This window comes from Eubalaena glacialis, chromosome 1, assembly GCF_028564815.1.
Source record: "Eubalaena glacialis isolate mEubGla1 chromosome 1, mEubGla1.1.hap2.+ XY, whole genome shotgun sequence".
Lineage (NCBI taxonomy): Eukaryota > Metazoa > Chordata > Mammalia > Artiodactyla > Balaenidae > Eubalaena > Eubalaena glacialis.
In genome coordinates, this window is record NC_083716.1 from 31,043,348 (window position 1) to 31,067,583 (window position 24,236).

General features: G+C 41.8%; 1 protein-coding gene across 3 annotated transcripts in view; it reads left to right on the plus strand.

Annotated features, from left to right (window-relative positions):
- Window positions 1-201: 201 nt before the first annotated feature.
- Window positions 202-24,236, plus strand: part of MMS19 (MMS19 homolog, cytosolic iron-sulfur assembly component) — a 32,798-nt gene continuing 8,763 nt past the window's right edge. The window contains exons 1-12 of one of the 3 annotated variants that reach the window (XM_061210405.1): window positions 202-331; window positions 11,728-11,776; window positions 13,746-13,846; window positions 14,595-14,680; window positions 15,048-15,122; window positions 15,533-15,602; window positions 15,985-16,113; window positions 16,199-16,260; window positions 22,509-22,595; window positions 23,008-23,082; window positions 23,489-23,566; window positions 24,085-24,223. In XM_061210405.1, the coding sequence (XP_061066388.1) occupies window positions 220-331; window positions 11,728-11,776; window positions 13,746-13,846; window positions 14,595-14,680; window positions 15,048-15,122; window positions 15,533-15,602; window positions 15,985-16,113; window positions 16,199-16,260; window positions 22,509-22,595; window positions 23,008-23,082; window positions 23,489-23,566; window positions 24,085-24,223 (1,063 nt within the window). In that variant the 5' untranslated portion in view covers window positions 202-219. Of the gene's footprint in view, window positions 332-11,727; window positions 11,777-13,745; window positions 13,847-14,594; window positions 14,681-15,047; window positions 15,123-15,532; window positions 15,603-15,984; window positions 16,114-16,198; window positions 16,261-22,508; window positions 22,596-23,007; window positions 23,083-23,488; window positions 23,567-24,084; window positions 24,224-24,236 lie in introns of those variants that run through there. The other 2 variants (XM_061210323.1, XM_061210416.1) reach the window with 2 other exon arrangements.

Genomic DNA, 24,236 nt, shown 5'->3' on the forward strand with positions numbered 1-24,236 from the left:
CCTCCCTGAGCCACCGCCCCGACTCCAGGCCCCGCCCCTTGGGGAGGGACCGTCCCATCCCTCCCTGGAACTGCCTGGCCTGGAGCCGGCAGGCACGTAATCCAAAGAGCGCCCCGCCCCCTCAGCTTTCGCCAGGCAATTGGCTCAGGAGGCGCGTGCGCGGAGAGGCCCGTCCCGTACCACCTCCCACTTTCCCTCCCACGGTCTCCAGTTCGCGTCATGGCCGCCGCCGCCGCTCTGGAGGCGGTGGCGCCTACGGGCGCCCTGTTGGGCCTCGTGCGAGACTTCGTCATGGGTCAGCAGGAGGGCCCCGCTGACCAAGTGGCTGCAGGTACGGCCGACGGCGCCGCACGGCTTCCGCTTGGGGGCCTCCAGGAGGGAGCGGCCTCAGCACAGGCGCCGGGCGGGAAGGGAGTGAGGGACAGCGGTGACTTTGAGAGATTGGTCCGGGGCTGGTTGTGAGCACCGCGTGCTTAAGAGCCATAGTAAATTGCGAGTCGCTTGCAGTCTTCCTTAAAGCGCCCTTACGCCCCTTGTCTCGGTTTATAGCCATTCTGTGCGCCGGCCGGGGTTAGGAGATTAATTACCATTTCACAGATGAGGAAACAGGCCCAGCGAGGGCAAGAGACTCTCAGATCAGGCCGGTGGGGGAGCTGGGACTCGGACCCAGGTCCTGCAGTTCAGAATCACGGGCTCACGCCGCAAAAGCACGTTGTTTCTAGGAAGTTGATGTGACAAGAAGCATCTTCAGCGGCATCAGCTCCAGTCGCGTGGCATGCTGGGAGTGGCCGGGCGGCCGGATATCTGACTGGCTGTAGTCGGAGAGAGGAGGAGAGAAACCAGTCTAGAGGGAGTTTGAGAAGTTCTGCGTATCTTCCTTAAGGCTTTCCCTCCGTTTCTTGGTAAAGTTCTTGATTAATTTGCTTTGTGACTTTTTAACGTGGAGTTTGTTTTTATCTTTTCCCCAGAACTCCACTTTCCTGCTTTTGATCAGTTTAGGGATCTCTTAGTTCTGACAGCTTATCTAAGATTTGAATAAAACAAATTACAGATTTCCTTGGAATTCTGAGACTTCATTCTTTTAGAAAAAAAAATCTAAAAAGTTATTGAATGTTAGGAGGGCTTCAGACCTTGTGTTTAAGTAATAGAGTACAAAATAATCTTGTCAGTACAGATGATTTTTGTCTCTATTTTTGGAAATTTTGCGTGTTTGGGGAGAAGTAAAGGATACATTTCCCTTGAAAACTGAACATATTCACTTTTATAATATGTGAGAAATGAATAATGTGAATCTGCCAGAAGTATAATACTTTGATCCTTAGCAATATTTCAATTTAATTCAATCCTTCCACCATTATTGAACACATTATTCTTCAAACATGATGCAAAGTAATAGGGATATAAATACAAATTACGCTAGATCTGTGCCTGCCAGGGACTTATAATGTAGTGGGAGAGACTGCCATACAAACAGATAGTACACCATGAAAAGGGCTGTAAGAGGTATGTGCAGGGTGACATGGAAGCATCAAGGAGCAAATAAATGCCTGATGTAGCCTTTCCACTAAGTTAACTTTTTAACAGCTTTGTGCAGTATAGTGTGTCGTCAGTACTTATGATTAACAACTACAGTGTATTATCAATGTCATTTTTCCCAATGTTTTATTATGAAAATTTTCAAACATACAGCAAAGTCTAAGTAATTTTTTCATAAGAAAAACACACACACACCCACCACCTAGATTCTACCATTAACATTTTAATATAATTTGCTTTATCATGTATCTATCCGTCATTTAAATTGCAGATAGCAGTACACTTCCCTCTATCTGCTTTGGTATGCATATCATTAACTAGGGTTTGTTTATAGTTTATTTTGGTGTAAAATTTGTATTCAGTGAAGTGTACAAATCTTAAGCATACATTCACTGATTTTGAAAAATGCTTACACCTACCCACTATCAAGGTAAAGAACATTACTATAAAAAGTGTTATTTGTAACTATTTTTTCACATTTATACATTATGAACAGTAATTTAGGGTTCTTCAAATTCAGAACACACTTGAGAAGTCAGCATGAATAAAGACTGCCAAGTTCTTATAAATATTTTTGTAAAATTTATATTTTTTATGCCTGAAAAAAAAGTGGCCTAAACTGTTGTCTAGTTTAAATTTAGCTCAGCTAAGACTGTAACACTAGCCCTGTTGTAATTTAGCTCTCCTGATTAGGAAAGGAGGTTGGTAGTAACAGATAACTAACAGAGGGGTAATAACAGATAAGGTTGAAAAGGTTTGGTGGGGTTGGATGATGCCTAACCTTGGATTCTAAACAGAGGGATTTAAACGACCTATTGTAGGTAATTGGAATCAATGTAGATCCTTGAGCAAGGGAGTCATATAGTGAAGGTGAATTTGAGAAGGATTAAATCGGTATTCTCAATCTTAGATCACAGACTTAGTTAGGGTTGTTGAAGGCTGACAGAGTTTTGAAGCATCCCCAGAATAAGATGTGCTTTCTAATCCTCCAGCCTAAGTCAAGCTTTGTTAGTGCTGAAGGGACCAGCTTTCTATTCAGCCACTCATAGCAGCAGCCTCTCCTACAAAATTTAACTGCAGAAGGAACGTCCTGTGATCACAAAGGCAGCTACCACCAACTTTGTTTTGCACCTGGGTTCCTGATGACAGTAGGTGTCAGATGTAAAGGTGCAAATGATGGAAGAGAAATGACCTGGCAGCCTAAGAGTTAAAGGCTACTCAGCCAGGCATTCAATGTCTACCACTCCCCTCCTGGATCTTTAGTTCCAGGCAGCCACATTGATTTGCTGTTCCCTTGAGTGCTTTGCTTCCCAGATCCCTCCGCTGGCTCCATCTAATTAAAGTTAGGCCTGGGATTAAAGGCCCAGCTTGAGTGCTCACTGCCTGCCCCCAAGTGTCTCCTGATTACTCCAGCCAGACATCATCTCACAGTTCAGAATCTTTGTGGTACTTATTTCTCAACCACTCATACTTATTTGCAGACTGTTTAGTAGCTACTTCTGTACACATCTCCACATCCTACCTGCCTGTTTCTACCACCATAGTCTCCTGGAGACTAGCATAAGTAGGTGGTATAAATGAATGGAATAGAAGATGCTGAAGGAAGAATCTGGAATTTGAGGGCTAATTAGTTATAGGGCTTGGAGGAGAGGGAGGACTCTAAGATAACCTCAAGCTTTTTTTTTTTTTTTTTTTAATAATTTATTTATTTTTGGCTGTGTTGGGTCTTCGTTTCTGTGCGAGGGCTTTCTCTAGTTGTGGCGAGCGGGGGCCACTCTTCATCGCGGTGCGCGGGCCTCTCACTATCGTGGCCTCTCTTGTTGTGGAGCACAGGCTCCAGATGCGCAGGCTCAGCAGTTGTGGCTCACGGGCCCAGTTGCTCCGCGGCATGTGGGATCTTCCCAGACCAGGGCTTGAACCCGTGTCCCCTGCATTGGCAGGCGGATTCTCAACCACTGCACTACCAGGGAAGCCCAACCTCAAGCTTTTGAGCCTGAAGATGAGCAAAAGAAAAGTACTAGGTTCAAAAATTGGGAAGGGATCTGATTTTGAACATGGGATTTATAGGTGATGGATATAAATTTTCTTCCTCTTGGTTATTTGGATTTGCCTTCATTTCAGTCTTTATTGTATTTTCCTACATTTGTAATTCCATGAGGAGACCACTATTCTTGAAACCAGAAAACTATTAAAGAAAAGTAAAATATAGTTCTGAGAAATGTCTGTGGCATTCTCAGCAGAAAGGGCATTTTGAGAGCTTGATTGGAACTTAGCCCTGATTGGGATTTTTCTCTCTCCTGTTCCTTCACATCCTCCCCCCTCTCCCCTTCCCCCTTGGCTGCTACTCCAGATTCTCAAGAGGCTGCAATTCCATCAGACAGAGGTCTGATTGTGCATTCTATGTCAGTGCTCATATAAATACTCCTTTGACGACTCCTCAGTGCCCCACACGGACTGGTGCCCTGCTGAGGAAAGAGTGGGTATTTAGCAGGTGCTAGTAGGTCCATTTTTAGAGAACAAATCTTGGACACATTGGAAAAACTTAGACCAACCTATATAGGGAAAGGAACTTACATTTATTTTTCTTATGCCAGTGAGACTACCCCTAGGAAAATTAACTTTTTATTAGCTTCTTTCATCCCTAGAGTCCAAGTGCATAATTAACAGTACTTCCGGGTATTTTTCATTTGGAAGAACTTGTATTGTTAAGAGAACTAATCACTTAAAGTTAGTGATGGATGGTCCCATACACCCAAGAATTTTACTCCTTTCCTATGTTACCCCAGGCTCTGTTTATGTCACTGTGGTAACACTGAACTTGTTGTTCTTTGATTGTTTTAAATGTCTTTCTGCCCCAACAGACTGGGCTCCTTAAAAGCTCCCTGTCTATATTTCTCTCTCCAGTCCTAACACAGTAATTGATTTGTAATAGGTATTCAATAAATGTTGAATGGATAAATGAAACCAAACGTACATGACAATTTTTTTTTTTTTAAGACACCAATTGTACTTGAACATTTGGGGTGTTTTTTGTTTGTTTGTTTTTTTGGCTTGTTGGGTCTTCGTTTCTGTGCGAGGGCTTTCTCTAGTTGTGGCAAGCGGGGGCCAATCTTCATCGCGGTGCGCGGGCCTCTCACTATTGCGGCCTCTCTTGTTGCGGAGCACAGGCTCCAGATGCGCAGGCTCAGTAGTTGTGGCTCACGGGCCTAGTTGCTCCGCGGCATGTGGGATCTTCCCAGACCAGGGCTCGAACCCATGTCCCTTGCATTAGCAGGCAGAGTCTCAACCACTGCGCCACCAGGGAAGCCCGACAATTTTTTTAAAGAATGATTCAAGGAACGTGTAAGAGGGAGTAATTCTGTTTTGGGAATCAAGGAAGGCTTCACAGAAGAGTTGCCATTTGAGCTGGGTCTTGAGGAGTTGAAGTTCCTCAGACTGACAAGGGCAAGAAAGAGGCATTCCAAACCAAGGTAATGTGTTTCCAAACTTAAGGATATGGAAGAGCTTGACATGTTGAGATTTCATGCGACTGAATGATAGGAGTTATGATCAAAGGTGAGGCTGGAGGGGATTGAGGGCTAAATCGTGAATGACATCAAGCCAAGGAGTCAGGTCTTAGGCAATGAGGGGCAAAGGGAGATTGGTGAGCAGGGAAGTAATTGTGCATTTTCGATAGATTAGGGATGGATCAGAAGGCTTTTTTTTTTTTTTAATTGAGATAAAATTCACCACTGTAACGATTTTAAATGTACAAATAAGTGGCTTTTAGTATATTCACAATGTTCTACAACTACCACCACTATCTAAAAATTACAGAACATTTTCATTACACTAAAAAGTTGAAGGCTATTTTGACAGCTGTCCCTATATAGTCTGGTTATAAGGGATGAAAAGGAAAAGATGAAAATTTGAAAGACATTTCTAAGATAGGCTCAACAGAACTAGAATAAGATGTTAGATTTAGTCACCTTTGTGAAAACATCTTCAAAATACTGATTCTAGTTCTTTGCCACCTTATTTGCCATTTTCCTTACTCTTATTTACTGTTGCAATAGCTTTATTATTTCTTCATTTTTTCCTAATTTTGTATGACTTTTGTACTTCACTTTTATGTTTGTGCTGCATTAATTCAAGATGGATTCTTTGTGAAAGTATGAAGACTAAAGGGCTTTGCCAAGAGAATTCACCCATATACTGGGATTCAAGAAATCACATGCAAATGGATGTTTCTTTGTAATTGTAAAGCAGCCAGTTTCATAATGATGTATACTGAATGCTGAAGAGCTCTTTTTCATTTATAAAATTTGAGGCAACCTATAGGAGTGAGACTGACTAGTAGAGAGTGTGAGGGAAACTTTCTCTGGTGGTGGAAATATTCTATATCTTGATTGGGGTGTTGGTTACTCTGGGTATACTTTTGTTAAAACTAATCAAATTATACGTTCACCGTGCATTCCACTGTATGTAAATTATACCTCAATTTTTTTTTTTAATGAAAAAATTAGAGGTGACTGAGTGAGGCCTAATAGTCGGGTACTTTGTCTTAACAGCACTTGAGGTACTTCCAAAGAGAGTCCCTAGCCCAGCATCCACAGAGGACTTTGATGGTGTTGCTGAAGAAGGATGGTTCAGTTCAGTTCAGTAACAGTTATCAGTCCCCTATGGCTTCCTATGTGCTAACACCCTTGTGGCCGCTACTGAAATTATTTTTTAGATGGGTTTTTCAGCAGAGTTTCCTGGGTTCTGTCCAGGAGGTTCCAGAAAAGTACGCTTTTCCACCCTCCCAAATGGTGCAACTTTGTAACCCAGAAATGGGTGTCTCTCTTCAGTACTGACGTTAAGGAATTGGGTGTAGAACAACTGTCAGTGCCTTGGTTTGTCCTTTTAGTCTAGCTGCTGCCCCTTCCCCCACCCCACAGCTTGCGCATTTTTTCCCTTGGCTCTTTCTCAGGAGCAGGGGCAGCACTGGGCCTTCCACATCCTGGCACGAGTAAGGCTAAGAGTGCCTGATGTCTAAATTGGTGCCAGTCACGAGCTATGAATCCCAACTAGAGCACTCCCTTCCTCAGTCAGATTGGACTTCTTACTCTAGTACCAGATTGCGCCTCAGCTCAGTTCACAGCTATTGTTCAGAGACCACAGACTTCAGGGGGACTGGAAGTTTAGGAGTTTTCTCAAGCCTGTTTTTCACCTAGCCAAAGTCTGGTGTTGGCGAGAGCTGACTAATTAGGTCTTGCATTTAGAGGTAGGTGGGTTGGGGACCCAGAACAGGCTGCGAAAGTAATTCCCTGATTGCCACACCTTATTGATCTAAAACTCCTCTACGTTAATCAAACGCTTAGGAAGATCGCTAACCTTTTGCTCTTTGTTTCTCCTTTGAAAATTTATCCAAAGATGATTCTGTTAGATCTATGTGAATTACCATTGTGCTGTTAAAATTGCATTTTCAAAAATAAGTAATACACTCACATGGTGCAACATTCAAAAGGTGCAAAAGGATCCACAGTGAGAAGTCTCCCTTCCATCCTAAGATGGCATGGAGACTGTGACAAATGAATTTACTATATTACTGGTGTATGATATATCCTTGCTAAAGGGGGTGGGGGGAAAAGCTGATCTAAGTGACTTTGGAAAACAATATTTTGTCTGGAGACTATAAGGCTAAAGACAAAACTGTACGTAAGTACTGTACTCTACTTATAAATTTGTTTCTCGCAGAGGCTGACAATTCTGAAAGTAGTTTATTAGCTACACTAGTGTTGAAAAGAATAATAAGTGGTATAATAGATAATGGGAACCAGGTTTCTCACCGTCAGAGAAATAAATTACAAATAAGCAAGGGGGAAGGCTAGAATGAACCCTGTGGCACTAGATTAGAGAGGAGACTAATATGATCTTATGTTTAGTTTAATATATATGGGTAGATACAGACATAATGATAATATGTGTGTATACATGGGTTAGAATACGTACATATATTTCCCAGCTCTCTCTGCTGAAGAGGGCCTAGAAGCAGTGACACCCCAATAGCAATGAGCACAGTTTCACCCAGATCTTGGTTTTTAATACCATTTTCCAATAAAAGGAACCAGGGCTCATTGGAGAAAAGGCTGATTCAAGGTTTGGGGCAGGGAAATTACAAGATGGGCCTGTAGTATTTTGTAGTGCCAGAAAGTAAGAAAGCACTTAAAAAAATAAAAGGATGGGGCATGTCAAAGGGACACTGGTGCCAACCTAAAAAAGCTCCCCATGGCCAAAGATAGAAAATTTGAGCAACAAAATAACCTACTATTGGATTATAACCCAAGGCATAACATAAATATACATGAGCTTATGCTGATGTAAACAACTGAATAAATGAAGGAAAGAGAAGAGATGAATCTTCCTTAGAATAACTCCAAATAACATAGATAGATAAATACTCTCCTTCTAGGAAATGAAGCTTAATCTCCCCTTTCCCCTTGACTGTGGACTGGACTTAGTGACTCCCTTCCAAAGGAAAGAGTGTGGGAAAAGAAAAAATAGTAACAGTATGTATAGTGCAGAGACCTGCTGACACTACCTTAACTGAGTGATCAAAGTTAAAATCACCAGTGATAAGTCATGTTGATATACTGTACCAATGATATGATGTGATGAGAAAGGCACTTCACCTCTATGCTATTCTTTCTCCAAATCCATAACCCCAGGCTAAACATGAGGAAAACATCAAAGAAACCCATATCAAGGGACATTCTATAAAGTACTTCTTAATTTTTTTTTTAATTAATTTATTTATTTACTTATTTTTGGCTGTGTTGGGTCTTCGTTTCTGTGCGAGGGCTTTCTCTAGGTTTGGCAAGCGGGGGCCACTCTTCATCGTGGTGCACTGGCCTCTCACTCTCGCGGCCTCTCTTGTTGCGGAGCACAGGCTCCAGACGTGCAGGCTCAGTAGTTGTGGCTCACGGGCCCAATTGCTCCGCGGCATGTGGGATCTCCCCAGACCAGGGCTCGAACCCGTGTCCTCTGCATTGGCAGGCAGATTCTCAACCGCTGCGCCACCTGGGAAGCCCAGTACTTCTTTAAAATACCAAGGTCATGAAAAGCAAGGAAGACTGAGAAACTTTCACAGACTAGAGGAGACTAAGGATTCATGATGGCTAGTTGCAATGTGGTGTCCTTAATTGGATCCTGAGACAGGAAAACTACATTAGTGGAAAAACTGGTAAAATCTGAATAAAGTCTGGAGTTTAATTAAAAGTAATATACAAATGCTAATCTCTATTAGTTTCGACAGATGTACTATGTAAGATGGTAACATTCAGGGAAACTGGGTCAGGGGTATACAGGAACTCTATACTGTCTTTACAACCTTTTTTTAAATCTAAAATTATTCCAAAGTGTAAAACATTTTTTTAAGTCTACCTCTCAACCCCCAGCTAACCATCTCCCTCCCTAGAGACAACCAGTGTTACTAATTCCTTTCATCTTCTAGAGATATAAATAAATACAAATAGAAATAATTCTCCCTCCCTTTAAAAACAATGCTATGCACATACTGTATACTATTTATGTACACTCTATTTATGTTCTGCTTTTAAATCTTGTCCCATTATCAGTATAAATATATAGGTTCCTTAGTCTTTTTTCAATTTTTTTCCTAAGTAGTTACAGAGAATTCCATTATGGATGTACTATAACTTATTTAACTTGTTTCTTTCTTTTTTTTTTTTTCGAATTTTATTTATTTATTGTTTATACGGCAGGTTCTTATTAGTTATCTATTTTATACATATTAGTGTATATATGTCAATCCCAGTCTCCCAATTCATCCCACCACCACCACCACCCTCCCCGCCACTTTCCCCCCTTGGTGTCCATAGGTTTGTTCTCTACATCTGTGTCTATTTCTGCCTTGCAAACCGGTTCATCTGTACCATTTTTCTAGATTCCACATATATGCGTCAATATATGATATTTGTTTTTCTCTTTCTGACTTACTTCACTCTGTATGACAGTCTCTAGGTCCATCCACCTCTCTACAGATGACCCAGTTTCGTTCCTTTCTATGGCTGAGTAATATTCCATTGTATATATGTGCCACGTCTTTATCCATTCGTCTGTCGATGGACACTTAGGTTGCTTCCATGTCCCGGCCATTGTTGTTTGCAGTCATTTGCTATTATAAATCATTCTGAAATGAAAAAACTTGTACATGCATTATTTTGCACTTTTACAAGTATATAGGATAAATTCTGAGAAGATTCCCTGGGTTAAAGCCTACGTACATTTGTAATTTAAAAAGTATTTTCAAATTGCCCTCCATAGGGACTTCTCTGGTGGTCCAGTGGTTAAAACTCCACGCTTCCACCGCAGGGGGCGCAGGTTCGATCCCTGGTCAAGCAGTTAAAATCCTCCATGCCCCACAGGCGCGGCCAAAAAAAGGGGGGGGTGGTGCTCCATAAAAGGACTGTACCAATTTTTACTCCACCTACAGTGTTTAAGAGTACCTTAATTCCATGCACCATCACCAAACATAAGCGTGATACAAAATGTTTGATCTTCGCCAATCTAGTATGTTAAAAACCAACGTTTTGGGGAGTTGAATTTGCATTCCTGTTGTTAATATGGTTGAGCATCTTCTGTTTTTGCCCATTTTTAAATTGGTTGTTGGTCTTTTTTCTCAATGACTTGTGGAAGTGCTTTTTATATTGGTAAAATAGCCCTTTGTTATAAGAATTGCAAATATTTTTTCCCAGTTTGTCTTATGATGTTTGTTTTTGCCTTGCAGAAAATCCAATTTTTTTTTTAATGTAGCTGATTTTAACCAATCTTTTCTTTTATGGCTAAATATAACTATGTTATACTTAGAAATGTTCTCTTGTGTTTTTTTCTTTAATCCATTTGAAATTTACTTTGGTGAAAGATTCAGAGCCATTGGTATCTTTGTTTGTTTGTTTGTTTCAAATATTTACCCAATCATGCCAACACCATTTATTGAATAGTCTGTTTTTCATTAATTGAAATATGATTTTTAAAATCATATTCTCATGTATTTGTGTCTCTTTCTGGATTTTCTATTCTGTTTCTGTACCATTGATTTCCTTGAATATGAACTCATACTACACTGGTTATTTTTTGTTTTTTACTTTTATTATGGAAAACAGAAAGTATATTCAAAACTATACAGTATTTTAATTACTGTGACTTTATAACAATCTTTTACTATCTGGAAGAACTGCCTTCCCTCCCTCCCTCATTACTCTTTTTCAGAATTTGCCTGTCTAATTATGTACTATTTTTTACACAGTAACTTTCTCACTGGTTCTTTAAAGTTTTCACCATTCAGATATTCACATTTTTATATATATATATATATATATTTTTTTTTTTTTTTTTTTTTTTTTGACTGCGTTGGGTCTTTGTTGCTGCGCGCGGGCTTCTCATTGCGGTGGCTTCTCTTGTTGTGGAGCACAGGCTCTAGGCGCGTGGGCTACAGTAGTTGCAGCACATGGGCTCAGTAGTTGTGGCACACAGGCCGTAGAGCACACGGGCTTCAGTAGTTTTGGCGCATGGGCTCAGTAGTTGTGGCTCTCAGGCTCTAGAGTGCAGGCTCAGTAGTTGTGGCACACGGGTTCAGTTGCTCCACGGCATGTGGGATCTTCCCGGAGCAGGGATTGAACCTGTGTCCCCTGCACTGGCAGGCAGATTCTTAACCACTGAGCCACCAGGGAAGTCTCCAGATATTCACATTTTTTGTTAAGTTTATATCTAGGTATTTTTCTCTCTCTTTCTCTCTTTTTTAATTTTTATTTGTCGCTATTGTAAATAGGCTCCTTTTTCCTTTATATAATTTTTCAGGCTATTGTATGTGTGTATGTGAAAGTTCTTAATTTCATATTAATTTTGTACCTAGCCACCCTAATGAATTATTTTGTTTGTAGTATTTTTTCATTTATTTCTCTTGGATTTTCTAGATAAACAGGTTACCTGCAAATGATATATTGACTTTCTTTTCAGTTTTTATACTTGGAGCTGCATATTTGAAGTGTTACAGAAATGCCTCTCATGTAGGAGAGGCTCTTGGCAAGCACGGCGGGCCCCATGGTGTAAGCCCTAGGGTAGGCAAAAACATTGGTAATTAGAGCCATTGAACCCTGGGATGGAGTTTTATTTTTGTTTTTTCAGATTTCTTTTTCTTCTTTCCTTTAGATGTGAAATCTGGAAACTATACGGTGTTACAAGTGGTGGAAGCCCTTGGGTAAGAGCCTCTGCTCTAGAATACCCGTCTCCAGCCCTGGCGCTGCACTCTGAAAAAGTTATTTTGTCCTGAATTTCTCCTACTGTAGCCCAACACCCTCCTCCCCCTCCCATATCAGTACCTCAGGCTAAGCCAGTGTTTCTCCTGAAAAATGATTCTTGCCACCTGACTGAGGCCCCTAAGGAAGTGTGGAGAACACCGTCTGTGGGTCACATTAGCTCTTGGGTCAGCCCACCGGTTTAGGCTGAGATGGGTGGTTGAAAGCCATCAACTGTTAGTTAATTAGAGCTGGGATTCCTCTTCTGCTTCTTTAGACCCACCCTCCCCCATAGGATTCTAGCCAGCCTGCATCTGACTCAGACCTGCTGTGAGCCCAGCCTGGGGAGTGGTCAAGAGGCTGACCTTGCACCAGGTTCCCCACTATAGGAAAAGGCTTGGAAAAACAGCTGGAAGACCACTGTTACCACCAGATATTCCAAGCTCCAGAGGAACTATATGCTTGTAGTCTAATGTCTGCTTTCCTCATATTTCGTACTTGGTAGACCATTTAAATTGACAAGTCTTAGTCGCGAAGGTTGTTAACTGTCATGGCTAGCATGTCTTCTAAAACAGAAAAAACTAGAAAATTGGGGAGAGGGTGGGGGAGTAGGTCACCATTATGTATTTTTCCCACATAAGAGACCTTTTGGCCTTTCTACTCATGTTGTTGTGGCCTTGGTCCATTTTTTTTAAATAACAGCTTTATCGAGATACAATTTATCTATCATAAAGTTCACCATTTTAAAGTGTGTATTCACAGATTTGTATGACCCTTATCACAGTCAATTTTAAGACATTTTCATCACCCCAAAAAGAAACCCCACGCCCATTAGCAATCACTCCCCATTTCTTTCTCTTCCTAGCCCCTGGCAACCACTAATCTACTCTGTCTCTGTGGATTTGCCTATGCTGAAAATTTCATATAAATGGAATTATACAGTAATATGTAACCTTTGTGATTGGCTTCTTTCACTTAGCGTAATGTTTTCAAAGTTCATCCCTGTTGTAGCATGTACCAGTACTTCATTTTTTGCTGAACAATATTCTGTTATATGGATATACCACATTTTGTTTAACCATTCATCAGTTGAGGGATATCTGAGTTGTTTCCACATTTTGGCTATTCTGAGTAATGCTGCTATGAGAATTTGTGTGCCTTGGTCCATTTTTAAATGCACAGTTTTTTACTTCTACCTTTCTGTAAGTTCCTATCCTAAGGATCCCGTCAAGAGTGAGCTTCTTTTTGCCGCATTACCCCTAGCTATAGATACTCAACCTTGAGGTTACATTCATGTATCCTGGCCAGTTCTCCTTCAGAAGTCTTCTACCTCCTGCATTTACTTAGATTCCTTCTGGTATGTCTAAATGTAATCCCTGTGATTTGTTTTGAAGATAAATCACCTCCTTGTTGCTTCAGCCTAGGTCCTCCCATATCAATAATCCTAAATAGTTAAAACCTTTACTCTGACCATCTTACTTTGTAAACTTCCAATTATAAAGACCATAATGGTCCTCCAGTTATAAAGACGATATGGTCCCTAAGACTATAGTGGTTGCTTTAACAGTGATATATTTATTCTCCTCCTGTTTTGGTAGAAGCTGCAGCTGCCAGTCATCTCTTGAGCCCTGTGGTTAGCTGCTAAGCTGTGTTTCAGAGGAATGTCACAGTTGTATGAGAAGGAGTAAGCCCCATGCCCAGTCAGTGCCTGGAGATGGACACTTCTGTTGGCTGTGGTGTCACATATGCCTCTAATGATGCCAGGTCATTCTGGGGATTGGCCTTAGTGTTGTCTGTAATGCTAAGCACCTCCAGAATACCTTCCTGGGCTGGCTTCCATGCCCAGGGGGTGAGTGTGACTAATTGCAAAATATTTACTTCAAAAGTTTGAACTGGGTAATGTCAGGCTGTCTCTATCTTACTTTACCCCAGGTCCTCTCTAGAGAATCCAGAACCCCGAACTCGGGCACGAGGAATCCAGCTTTTGTCACAGGTGCTACTGCAGTGTCACTCCTTGCTCCTGGAGAAGGAAGGTACTGGCATCGCTAGTAGGAGTGCTGAGCCAAGGCCTTGCTTGTCTGTTCAAGCCAGCTTTACAGGGAGGGAGGGAGGACATAAGGTATCTATGAACTCCTAATTCAGGGTCTTCATTCCTCACTGGTATATGTGGCAGAGAAGATAAGAATTGAGACACAAGACACATGGATTTCAAATGTAGCCTTAGACAGTTTTTTTCAGTATATCTTCCCCTCTTTGTAAAATGGACAAAATAGTGTTTCATAGATGGAGTGGAAAAGTAATGAAATATCAAAGTGTTTTGAAGTCCTGAGGAAAAAAGCCAACAACTTATTTATCTTCTATAAAGCTTTATTAGCATCTAGCCATGCCCATTTATTTACCTATTGTGTATGCTGCTTTTATGTTACAGTGGCCCAGTTGAGTAGTTTTGACATACTATGTCCTACAAGCCTAAAATATTTACTATCTGGCCCTTTGAGAAAATTTGCCAACCCAAGTTCTGTAGAAAGGCAGTTCTCGGCTTGAGAATGGGTTTGATTGTGACCTAGTGAGAATGGATAATAAAAGATGTTCACCTATTTTCCTGACAGATCAAGGAAGGCACCCTCAAATGGGAGGGCTTGGGACATATCTCTCGGTGAAGGAGAAAATTTGTAGTGAAGCCCAAGCAGGAACAGCCCTTATAAACTTTGGGAAGGAGCAAAGCCAGTGGGCCCTCCTCCAGCCTGTGTAAACTAATGGCTGAATTTCTGGTCTGTGCAGTGGTACACTTGATCCTATTCTACGAGAACCGGCTGAAGGACCATCATCTTGTGATCCCGTCTGTCCTGCAGGGTTTGAGGGCACTTGTGAGTTCTTTTTTGTATTACATACCGTGTTTGCAGGAACCTATTTCCAGTGAATTCTCTCCTTCCCCTTAGAGGGTAAGACTTCAAGTGCTGACTAAACTAGTCTCAGCCAGCTCCACTTCTGTTTTTAGTTTGTAGAGTGAAAGTATCCTTTGGGGACTGGAATTCAAAGCCAAACTGGAAGGAGCTGCAGAGACCTAATCAACTTGAGAAAAGGGACCATGTTTCTCACTGTTAGCACTTCTTCCCAAACTTGGATGTTGTGATTTCCACTGTAGCTAAATAGCCCTGTTTTAGGCTTGTGTCTTGAAGGCTGTGCTAGAATTCCCAGAATTTCCTCTGTGCTCACACTTCTCTTCTCCCCCAGAGCCTGTGTGTGGCCCTGCCCCCAGGGCTGGCTGTCTCCGTGCTTAAAGCCATCTTCCAGGAGGTCCACGTACAGGTGAGTGATAACAGTCACCTTGGTATTCTCCTCTATCTCCCAGCCATTGACATAACTAGAATTAGATGGCAAAAAAAATTGCCTTCTAAGTTCTGAACTCTTTCAGGTCTTTGACCATGTTCACATGCTATCCCTTGCTACTGTATAAGGAGAGCGAGGCATGCCATTATGTCTGACCTGTGTCCTCTTACACTTAAAGTAAGGCATACAGCAGACGGGTTTTGGTTATCTGTTCTACTGCTGGACTGCTGGGCAACAGCCATATCCTTTCTCTACATTTCCTCTGAGGTTCATCTTATACTGCTGTAAAGAGCACTGTCCACTTAGAGATTGTGAATCAGGAAGTAGTTTTGTCAGGTGAGGTATTCTTTGGGCACTTTCTTTACTTACTTCCTGTCTCTCCTACCAAGTCCCTGCCACAGGTGGACCGACACACAGTCTACAGTATCATCACCAACTTCATGCGAACCCGGGAAGAAGGTAAGAGGCAGGGCTCTCTGGAAAATCTGAAAAGTGAGCACATCTTTTTTTTCCCCCATTACCAGGACTCATTTTAGCCCAGGGGTGATATAGAAGAGCCAGTACTTTGAGAGGATGATAAAGGGAAACTGGGAGCCACTCACTCCCCAGGAAAGTAAAGAAAAGGTGGAGTTTGAGCTGATGTTTTAAATTCTTACCTCTGTAACAATTATGTATTGTCGCACATCTTCTCTTCATTGAGAACTCTCTTGGAATAGGAAAACAGAAAGGGCCTGCTCTGGGAGGCAGGAAAGGCAGTGATAGCAGAGGGAAAACACAGGCCAGAAGAAAGCCCAGCTTTCTATCCCATGGGACAGTAATGATCTTGTTCTCTCCTCCGCAGAGCTGAAGGGCCTAGGAGCTGATTTCACCTTTGGCTTCATCCAGGTGATGGATGGGGAAAAGGATCCCCGTAATCTTCTGGTGGCCTTCCGCATCGTCCATGACCTCATCTCCAGAGACTATAGCCTGGGTACACCCTTGTAGCCTTGAATTAGCTGGTTGGGGCTTGTCAGATGAGAGGCTTATAAGTTCTCATTCTTTCTCTGTTGCCTTAGGACCCTTTGTGGAGGAGTTGTTTGAAGTGACATCCTGTTACTTCCCTATTGATTTTACCCCTGTAAGTAGTACCTTTCATTCATTCACTCATTGAAATATTTGTTGAGTGTCTGTTATGTGCCAAGCCCAGTTCTAGGCCCTGAGGGTGCAGCGGTGAACAAAAGAAACAATCCCTGCCCTCAAGAACTTAATGTTTTAGTAAACTGGGAAATGGAAAAACATTTGCCATGGGAGGAAGGGTTCAATTCGGCAGGTATTTGGGAGACTCCTTGACAATGTATGTAGTGCTTAGAACTGCAGGATTGTATAACATGATTCATGTCCTTGAAAGTTGAAACATTTAAGTAACAGCAAGAGATTGTGGACCAAAACAAGTGGTGTTATAATTGTTCAAAGAAGACAGAGTTTAGTGTGAGCTAGAGTAGGCAGGAACTGACTTCACAGATAAGATAGGATTTCAGTTGGTTTCTGAAGGATTTGTAGGATATGATCCTGGATTCTGAGGGTGCATCTCAGGCAGTAGAAACAAATTGACTAAACAAAGATGACACAGTTGAGCATAGTGTGTACAGGAGGTGTTTGCTCTGATGCCCTCGGACCTTCCTCCCACTCTGCATCTTGATTTTCCTTCTTTTTCCAAATACTCAAGGTCTCATCACTATATGGGTATGCATGGGTATGTGTACTGCAAGCATTAGTGATTTGGAAAAAATGAAAGGAGTTATACCACAGCATACCAAACTACATTGGAGCGTTGACTCTCACTGCCTTTAAAGATACACAGCCATTTTTGCCATAGGGAATGTCTTACCAGCTTATTCTAGTTGACATCAATTGCTTGGGACCACCTCTCTGATATTCTTTTCATCTCTTTTGTAATCAGTATCACTGTTTCTTCTCAGAAGAACTTAAGCCTTTTAAGTAGGGACACCTGGCTTTTAGTGTAACAATTTATGTTAGAAATATTCTTTATGGTCTTACCAATCTGTTTTGGCCATTTGCCATCCTCATAGTGGATCACATCAGTATAAGTGATGGTTCCTATCCTGTGTGTAGGGGTCAGCAAACTTTTTCTGTTAGGGCCAGATAGTTACTATTTTAGACTTTGCAGGCCATATGGTCTCTGTTGAAACTCCTCACCTCTGCTGTTCTAGCACAAAAACGGCCATAGACACTGGAATGTGGTACAGTGGCTACATTGCAATAAAACTTTATTTATGGACGCGGAAATTTAAATTTCATATAATTTTCATGTGTCACAAGATACTATTTTGATTTTTTTTCAACGACTTAAAAAAGTAAAAACCATTCTTTTTTTTTCTTTTTTTTAATTTATTTTTTTATTTATTTATTTTTGGCTGCGTTGGGTCTTCCTTGCTGTGTGCGTGCTTTCTCCAGTTGCGGTGAGCGGGGACTACTCTTCGTTGCGGTGCGTGGGCTTCTCATTGCGGTGGCTTCTCTTGTTGCGGAGCACGGGCTCTAGGCGCGCGGGCTTCAGTAGTTGGGGCACGAGGACTCAGTAGTTGTGGCTTTTGGGCTCTAGAGCGCAGGCTCAGTAGTTGTGGTGCATGGGCTTCATTGCTCCGTGGCATGTGGGAACTTCCCGGACCAGGGCTTGAACCCTTGTCCCCTGCATTGGCAGGCGGATTCTTAACCACTGCGCCACCAGGGAAGCCCGTAAAAACCATTCTTAACTTGGCCATACAGTCTTAACTGGTTGCTTCCTACTCTTAATGCAGAGTAGACAATCTTCCTTTACCATCATCTAGGGATTCCTTTGTCTTTTCTCTTGGATCGGTTCTCTTATCTCCTGGGTTTATGTACTTCTTATTTTATAGTTTACTCCCTCATTTTGGTGGTGCACATCCCTTATTAGCTTCCCCAGTGTGTAAAAAGAGTGAAAATTTTTAGATTTTTGTAAATCTAGAATGTCTTCATTCTTTCCTCCCACTTATTGACAATATGGGTATGAAATTGAAGGCATTGCTACATTTACCTCTAATTTTCAGTTGCTGTGAAGAAGTCTAAATTCTTTTTGATTTGCAAAACTTTATGGTCACTTTTTTTCCTCTTTTCTGGAAGCTTTTAAGTTTTGATTATTTTCCCCCAATATATTGAAAATTCACAATTATGTGCCTTAGTACGGGTCTGTTTTCATGCATTGTATTGGGTACTTGGTAGGTCCCATCAATCTGGAAACTCATGTCCTTCAGTCCTGGGAAATTTTCTTGCATTCTTTCATTGATGACTTCTTTCCCTCTGTTTTCTCTGTTCCTTCCTTTTGGAACTCCTATCAATCTTCTGTTAGACCTCTGAATCTCTTACTTTTCTTTCATATTTCTTACCTCTACCTTTTTGTTAGTTTATAAGAAAATTCTACAGTTTTATCTTTTCTATCAGTCAAAGTCCAGGCATGAAAGCAGAAATAACTTTGGTATTTAAAACAGAAATAATTTAATGCAGGAAATTGTTTATACAAGTTGTGGGAAAGCTGAGAAGCCAAACGGGATAGTGAGGCAACCTATCAATAGTAGGAAGCCATTACCACCCCTAGGCTGGAGGGACAAAGGGAAGAGTTGATGTTACTGGACCTCAGGGGCTGACAGTATGACAAAAACCTAGGCCTATCAGTAGGAGCTGGAGCCATGGAGGAGATGCTGCCAATGCTGAAAGCGCCCACTAAATTGGAGAAATGGGAAGAAATGCCCTGGGTTTTCCTTTCCTTCTGACCTGCATTCTTCTACAAGTGCTTCCCATTGGCTGAACCCAGGCCATTATGGGAGCCTGGGAAATGTAGCCTGCAGTGGTCAGCCCAAGGAATGGCTCTGAGGTCAGAAAGGCCCAGGACTAGCACATCTCCTATTAACCCCTTCTATTGATTTTGTTTCTCATTTCTGCACTCATGCTTTGAATTTCCCAGCACCGTTTTTTTTTTTAATTAATTTTTATTGGAGTATGGTTGTTTTACAATGTTGTGTTAGCCTCCACTGCACAACAAAATGAATCAGCCATACACATACAGATATCCCCTTCCCTTTTGGACTTCCCTCCCATTTAGGTTACCACAATGCATTAGGTAGAGTTCCCTGTGCTATACAGTATGTTCCCATCAGTTGTCTATTTTATACATAGTATCAATAATATATATGTGTCAATCCAGTCTCCCAATTCCTCCCACCCCACCCCTTTCCCCCTTTGTATCCATACATTTGTTCTCTACATCTGTGTCTCTATATCTGCTTTGCAAATAAGATCATCTATACCATTTTTCTAAATTCCACATATATGCATTATTATACGATATTTACTTTTCTCTTTCTGACTTACTTCACTCTGTATGACACTCTCTAGGTCCATCCACATCTCTACGAATGACCCAATTTCATTCCTTTTTATGGCTGAGTAATATTCCTTTGTATATATGTACCGCATCTTCTTTATCCATTCCTCTGTTGATGGACATTTTCCCAGGGCCTTTTATTGTCATTTTTGATGAGCTCTTGAATGTCTTTTGTTTTGTTTTTTTAAATATTTATTTATTTGGCTGTACTGGGTCTTAGTCACGGCACACAGGATCTTTGTTGCCACATGCGGGATCTTTAGTTGCACCATGCAGGATCTTTTAGTTGTGGCATGCAGGCTCTTAGTTGTGGCATGCAGGATCTCGTTCCCTGACCAGGGATCGAACCCAGGCCCCCTGCATTGGGAGCTCAGAGTCTTAACTGCTGGACCACCAGGTTAAGACTGGTGGTCTTTTTTTCTTTAGCATTCTGTTCTTATTTAATCCATGAATGAATTACTTTCTTACTGTTTTTGAAAACTCTCCCCACATATGTGGTCTTTGTTTCCTCCGAGTTTTTTTTGTTTTTTGTTTTGTTTTTGGTCTCTGTTTCCAGGTTAGAGGCTTTCTTCAGATATCTGGTAATCCTTGGGAGTTTGCACATGTTTCACAGTGAGAATTATAAAGTTGAGTGGGAGCTCTGAGCACAGGGAATGGGCTGGCTGAGGATGAACTTCCCTGTATAGTGGCTTACATGGACAGTTTGGGAACCCCCAGTGTATTCTTCCTCTTGGGCTAGTCAGGTTCTTCTAGAAAAAGACCTTAGATCTGCCTAGAGGGAGAAGTCTGGCTACAAGCAAATAGGGCTGGAAGGGGTTGGAAAATCTCAGTACTCAATACTGTATCACTTAGACCTCTTTTTTTTTTTTTTCCTGCCGTGCTGTTCCCCAATCAGGGATTGAACCCGGGCCCTGGTAGTGAAAGCACTGAGTCCTAACTACTGGACCACCAGGGAATTCCCACTTAGACCTCTTCTGATTCAGCACCCAGGCCCTCAGCTGCACCTACATCTCTAAGACTAGACCTCTGTCTTGCCCTCTCTAAAGAATTAAACCTCCAGATTCTACTGCAGCTAAGGAGGACTTGAGAAGCAATCTCGGAGGTCAGATTGCTTCTCCAACCCCACTCCCAATTCCAAAGGTACCTGGTACTGCTGGTTGCGAAGCTTATTGAGGAGACTGTGGTGTATATGGGGAGTTACTCAGCATTCCCCAAGCCTACTGAGGATTCTGTTGTCTTGGCTCTGCTAAGTCATTTTCTTCTTATCCATCTGCTTTTCACCTTCTACAGTTTTGTTGCTAACATCCCTTATCCTGTTCTCTTCAACCTTTAGCTTTATAGCTTTAAAAAAAAAGAAAAGAAAGAAAGAAAGAAAAGAAAGGAAAATTCCTTTACTGTATTTTTGGTGGGGTTTCTAAAGAGAAAAGGAAAATCTGATGTATGTTTTCAGTGTGCCTTCTTGACATACACGTGGCCAACAGGCACATGAAAAGATGCAAATCAAAACTACAATGAGGTATCACCTCACACCTGTCAGAATGGCCATCATCAAAAAGTCTACAAATAATAAATTCTGAAGAAGTTGTGGAGAAAAGGGAACTCTCCTGCACTGTTGGTGGGAATGTAAATTGGTGCAGCCACTATGGAAAACAGTACGGAGTTTCCTTAAAAAACTGAAAATAGAGCTACCATATGATCCAGCAATCCTACTCCTGGGCATATATCCAGAAAAGATGAAAACTCTAATTTGAAAAGATACATGCACCCCAGTGTTCATAGCAGCACTATTTACGAGAGCCAAGACATGGAAGCAACCTAAACGTTCATCAACAGATGAATGGATAAAGATGGGGGGGGGGTGCGTGTGTGTGTGTGTACACACACACACACACACACACACACACACATGTGCAATGGACTACTACTCAGCTATAAAAAAGAATGAAATAATGCCATTTGCAGCAACATGGATGGACCTAGAGATATCATACTGAGTAAAGACAGAAAAAGACAAATATTATATGATATCGCTTATATGTGGAATCTAAAAAGTAATATAAATGAATTTATTTACAAAACAGAAACAGACTCAAAGATATAGAAAACAAACTTTATGGTTACCAAAGGGGAAAGAAGGTGAGGAGGAATAAATTAGGAGTATGGGATTAACAGATACATACCACTATATATAAAATAGATAAACAACAAGGATTTACTGTATAACACAGGGAACTACGTTCAGTATCTTATAATAACCTATAATGGAAAAGAATGTGAAAAATATATATATGTATATAAGTGAATCACTTTGCTGTACACCTGAAACTAACACAATATTGTAAGTCAACTATATACTTCAATAAAAAAAAATCTGCCTTCTTGATGCAGAAATCATGAAATCATGAATGTAAGCCAGAATTACAGCTTTTTATAAGGGTGAAAAAATAGAAATGTCCATCAAAGGGTGATTATCCAAATAAACTGTGACTCAACCACACAATGAAATAGTATCAGCCACTAAAACTAATGCTATGAAAAAATAATAACATGAAAAAAGGTACCTAGTATTAAGTAAAAAAATAGATTGCAGAAAATATATTCAAAAGATCACATTTTTAAAAAGTATATATATTTTAAAGGGAAGCAGTGTCTACCAATCACATTGTCATAATACTGTATATACAGAGAAGAAAGTTGCACCAGAAAGTTAAGGCTGCTTATCTCTGAGTGGTGAGATGATAGGTCAGATGGAAACTGTGTGATCAGATAGAAAATAAGTGCCCAACAGACAAAAATTCCCAAGAAACATGTAAGAGCAAGCAGTCTTCCTGCTGGGGCCTCATTCCATACTTCTTCTGCCAGGTTGGGTGTAAATCTCACCCTATTCTGCAGGGTTGCCAGGTTCACTCCTGTGTCCAGGGGTGGTCTGAAGAGTTATACAAACCCACACCCCCTTCTCCCTTTTCCAGCCACCTAATGATCCCCATGGTATCCAGAGAGAAGATCTCATCCTGAGTCTTCGAGCTGTGTTGGCTTCTACACCGCGATTTGCTGAGGTGGGTCTAGCCAAAGTTAGGATATGTAGCCTCAACCCACAGAAGGGTCTGAAGAAAGAACAGTAAAAGCATGGGGGAAAAGAAAGTTGCAGTATACATTTTAGGGTATGGCATCCTGCAAGTGTCTTCAGACCTTCGAAGTAAAGAACTTCACCATCTCTTCATTTAAAATAGTAAACCAATCCCTATTTGGTGCTATCTTTTGAAATTCTTTAGCTTTGCCAGCTAGCCCACTTTTCAGGTCACTGGGAGTCTGGCCATGGATTGAGAGGGAGGTTGGTTTACAGTCACAACTCTCGACTCGAGTATAGCTCCTACCCCGGGAACTGGTGGCAGTGAGGACACGGTTGGCCTTGGTGTGGCTGCAACACTACCCATATCTCACTCTTTAGTTCTTCCTTCTCTCCCACAGTTCCTGCTCCCCCTGCTGATTGAGAAAGTGGATTCCGAGATTCTGAGTGCCAAGCTGGATTCTCTGCAGACTGTAGTGAGTGATTGTTCTCTTTTGAGGATCCAGCTGTCTTTAGACAATTTAGGGGTGCTAAAGGATTATGAATTGATTGAGAGCCAGGGAATAGTTCATTGGCCTCAAGAGAGGGATACCCAGAATCCGGGCCTATATGTTGACCTAAAGCCCCCAGTTGCATTTTGTCTTGTTCTGTAGTAACTGAGTGGCAGCTGAGCAAAGGCTGACCAGGGCTCCCTCTTCATGCTTGTTTTCCATCAGTCAGGACAAGCTCCTATTTTTCAGTGACCTGGGTAGGATGGTTATGAAATCCTGCTGGTTTTACTGCTGAGAGCCAGGGTCTTTCAGGTGCCATTATGCTGAGGGGCCTGCATATCCTAGGAAGTCTGAGTGTGTAGATAGCCATTACCTGTGCTTTCCTTGGCAGAATGCTTGCTGTGCTGTGTACGGACAGAAAGAACTAAAGGACTTCCTCCCCAGCCTTTGGGCTTCTATCCGCAGAGAGGTGAGTGTTACTTAGATAAACTCACTACCATTAACTCCTGGTTGTCAGGCACGAGGGGAAATAACACACCGTATCCTTTTCCCTCTATTGCTGTGCTTGGTTATTCAGCAAGAGAGCAAGGGGGCATACTTCTAGTTGAATGACAAGGGTAGGGTCAGCTGTTTGGTGGTGGCACATGATCAGTCTTGCACAGTGCCCAATTCCTGTCCTTCCATGGTAAGGAGCATAGGTCATGCTGAGTAGAGGGGGAGAGGAAGAGACTAGGAAAGGGGTTCCCAACAACCACTGCTCAAAGTCAGTATTCAGTTTCTCAAAAAGTATGTGTATCAATCCTAGTGGGACTAAGGACTTAGTGAGAATACACCAATTGAGAAGAAACTCATTTGGGGGGTTAATTTCCATTGCTGTGCCCCAGAGGTTCTCACCACCCCCTTCCTGCAAAGGAAATAGGCAGTAGGTGGGTGGGATTTCAGCTGGTGCAGGCTCACCTCAGTAGCCATGGGATCCCTCCCTGACAGGTGTTCCAGACGGCAAGTGAGCGGGTAGAGGCCGAGGGCCTGGCGGCCCTTAACTCCCTGACTGCGTGTTTGTCTCGCTCTGTGCTGAGGGCTGATGCTGAGGACCTCCTTGACTCCTTCCTTAGCAACATTCTACAGGGTAATGGGGCCAT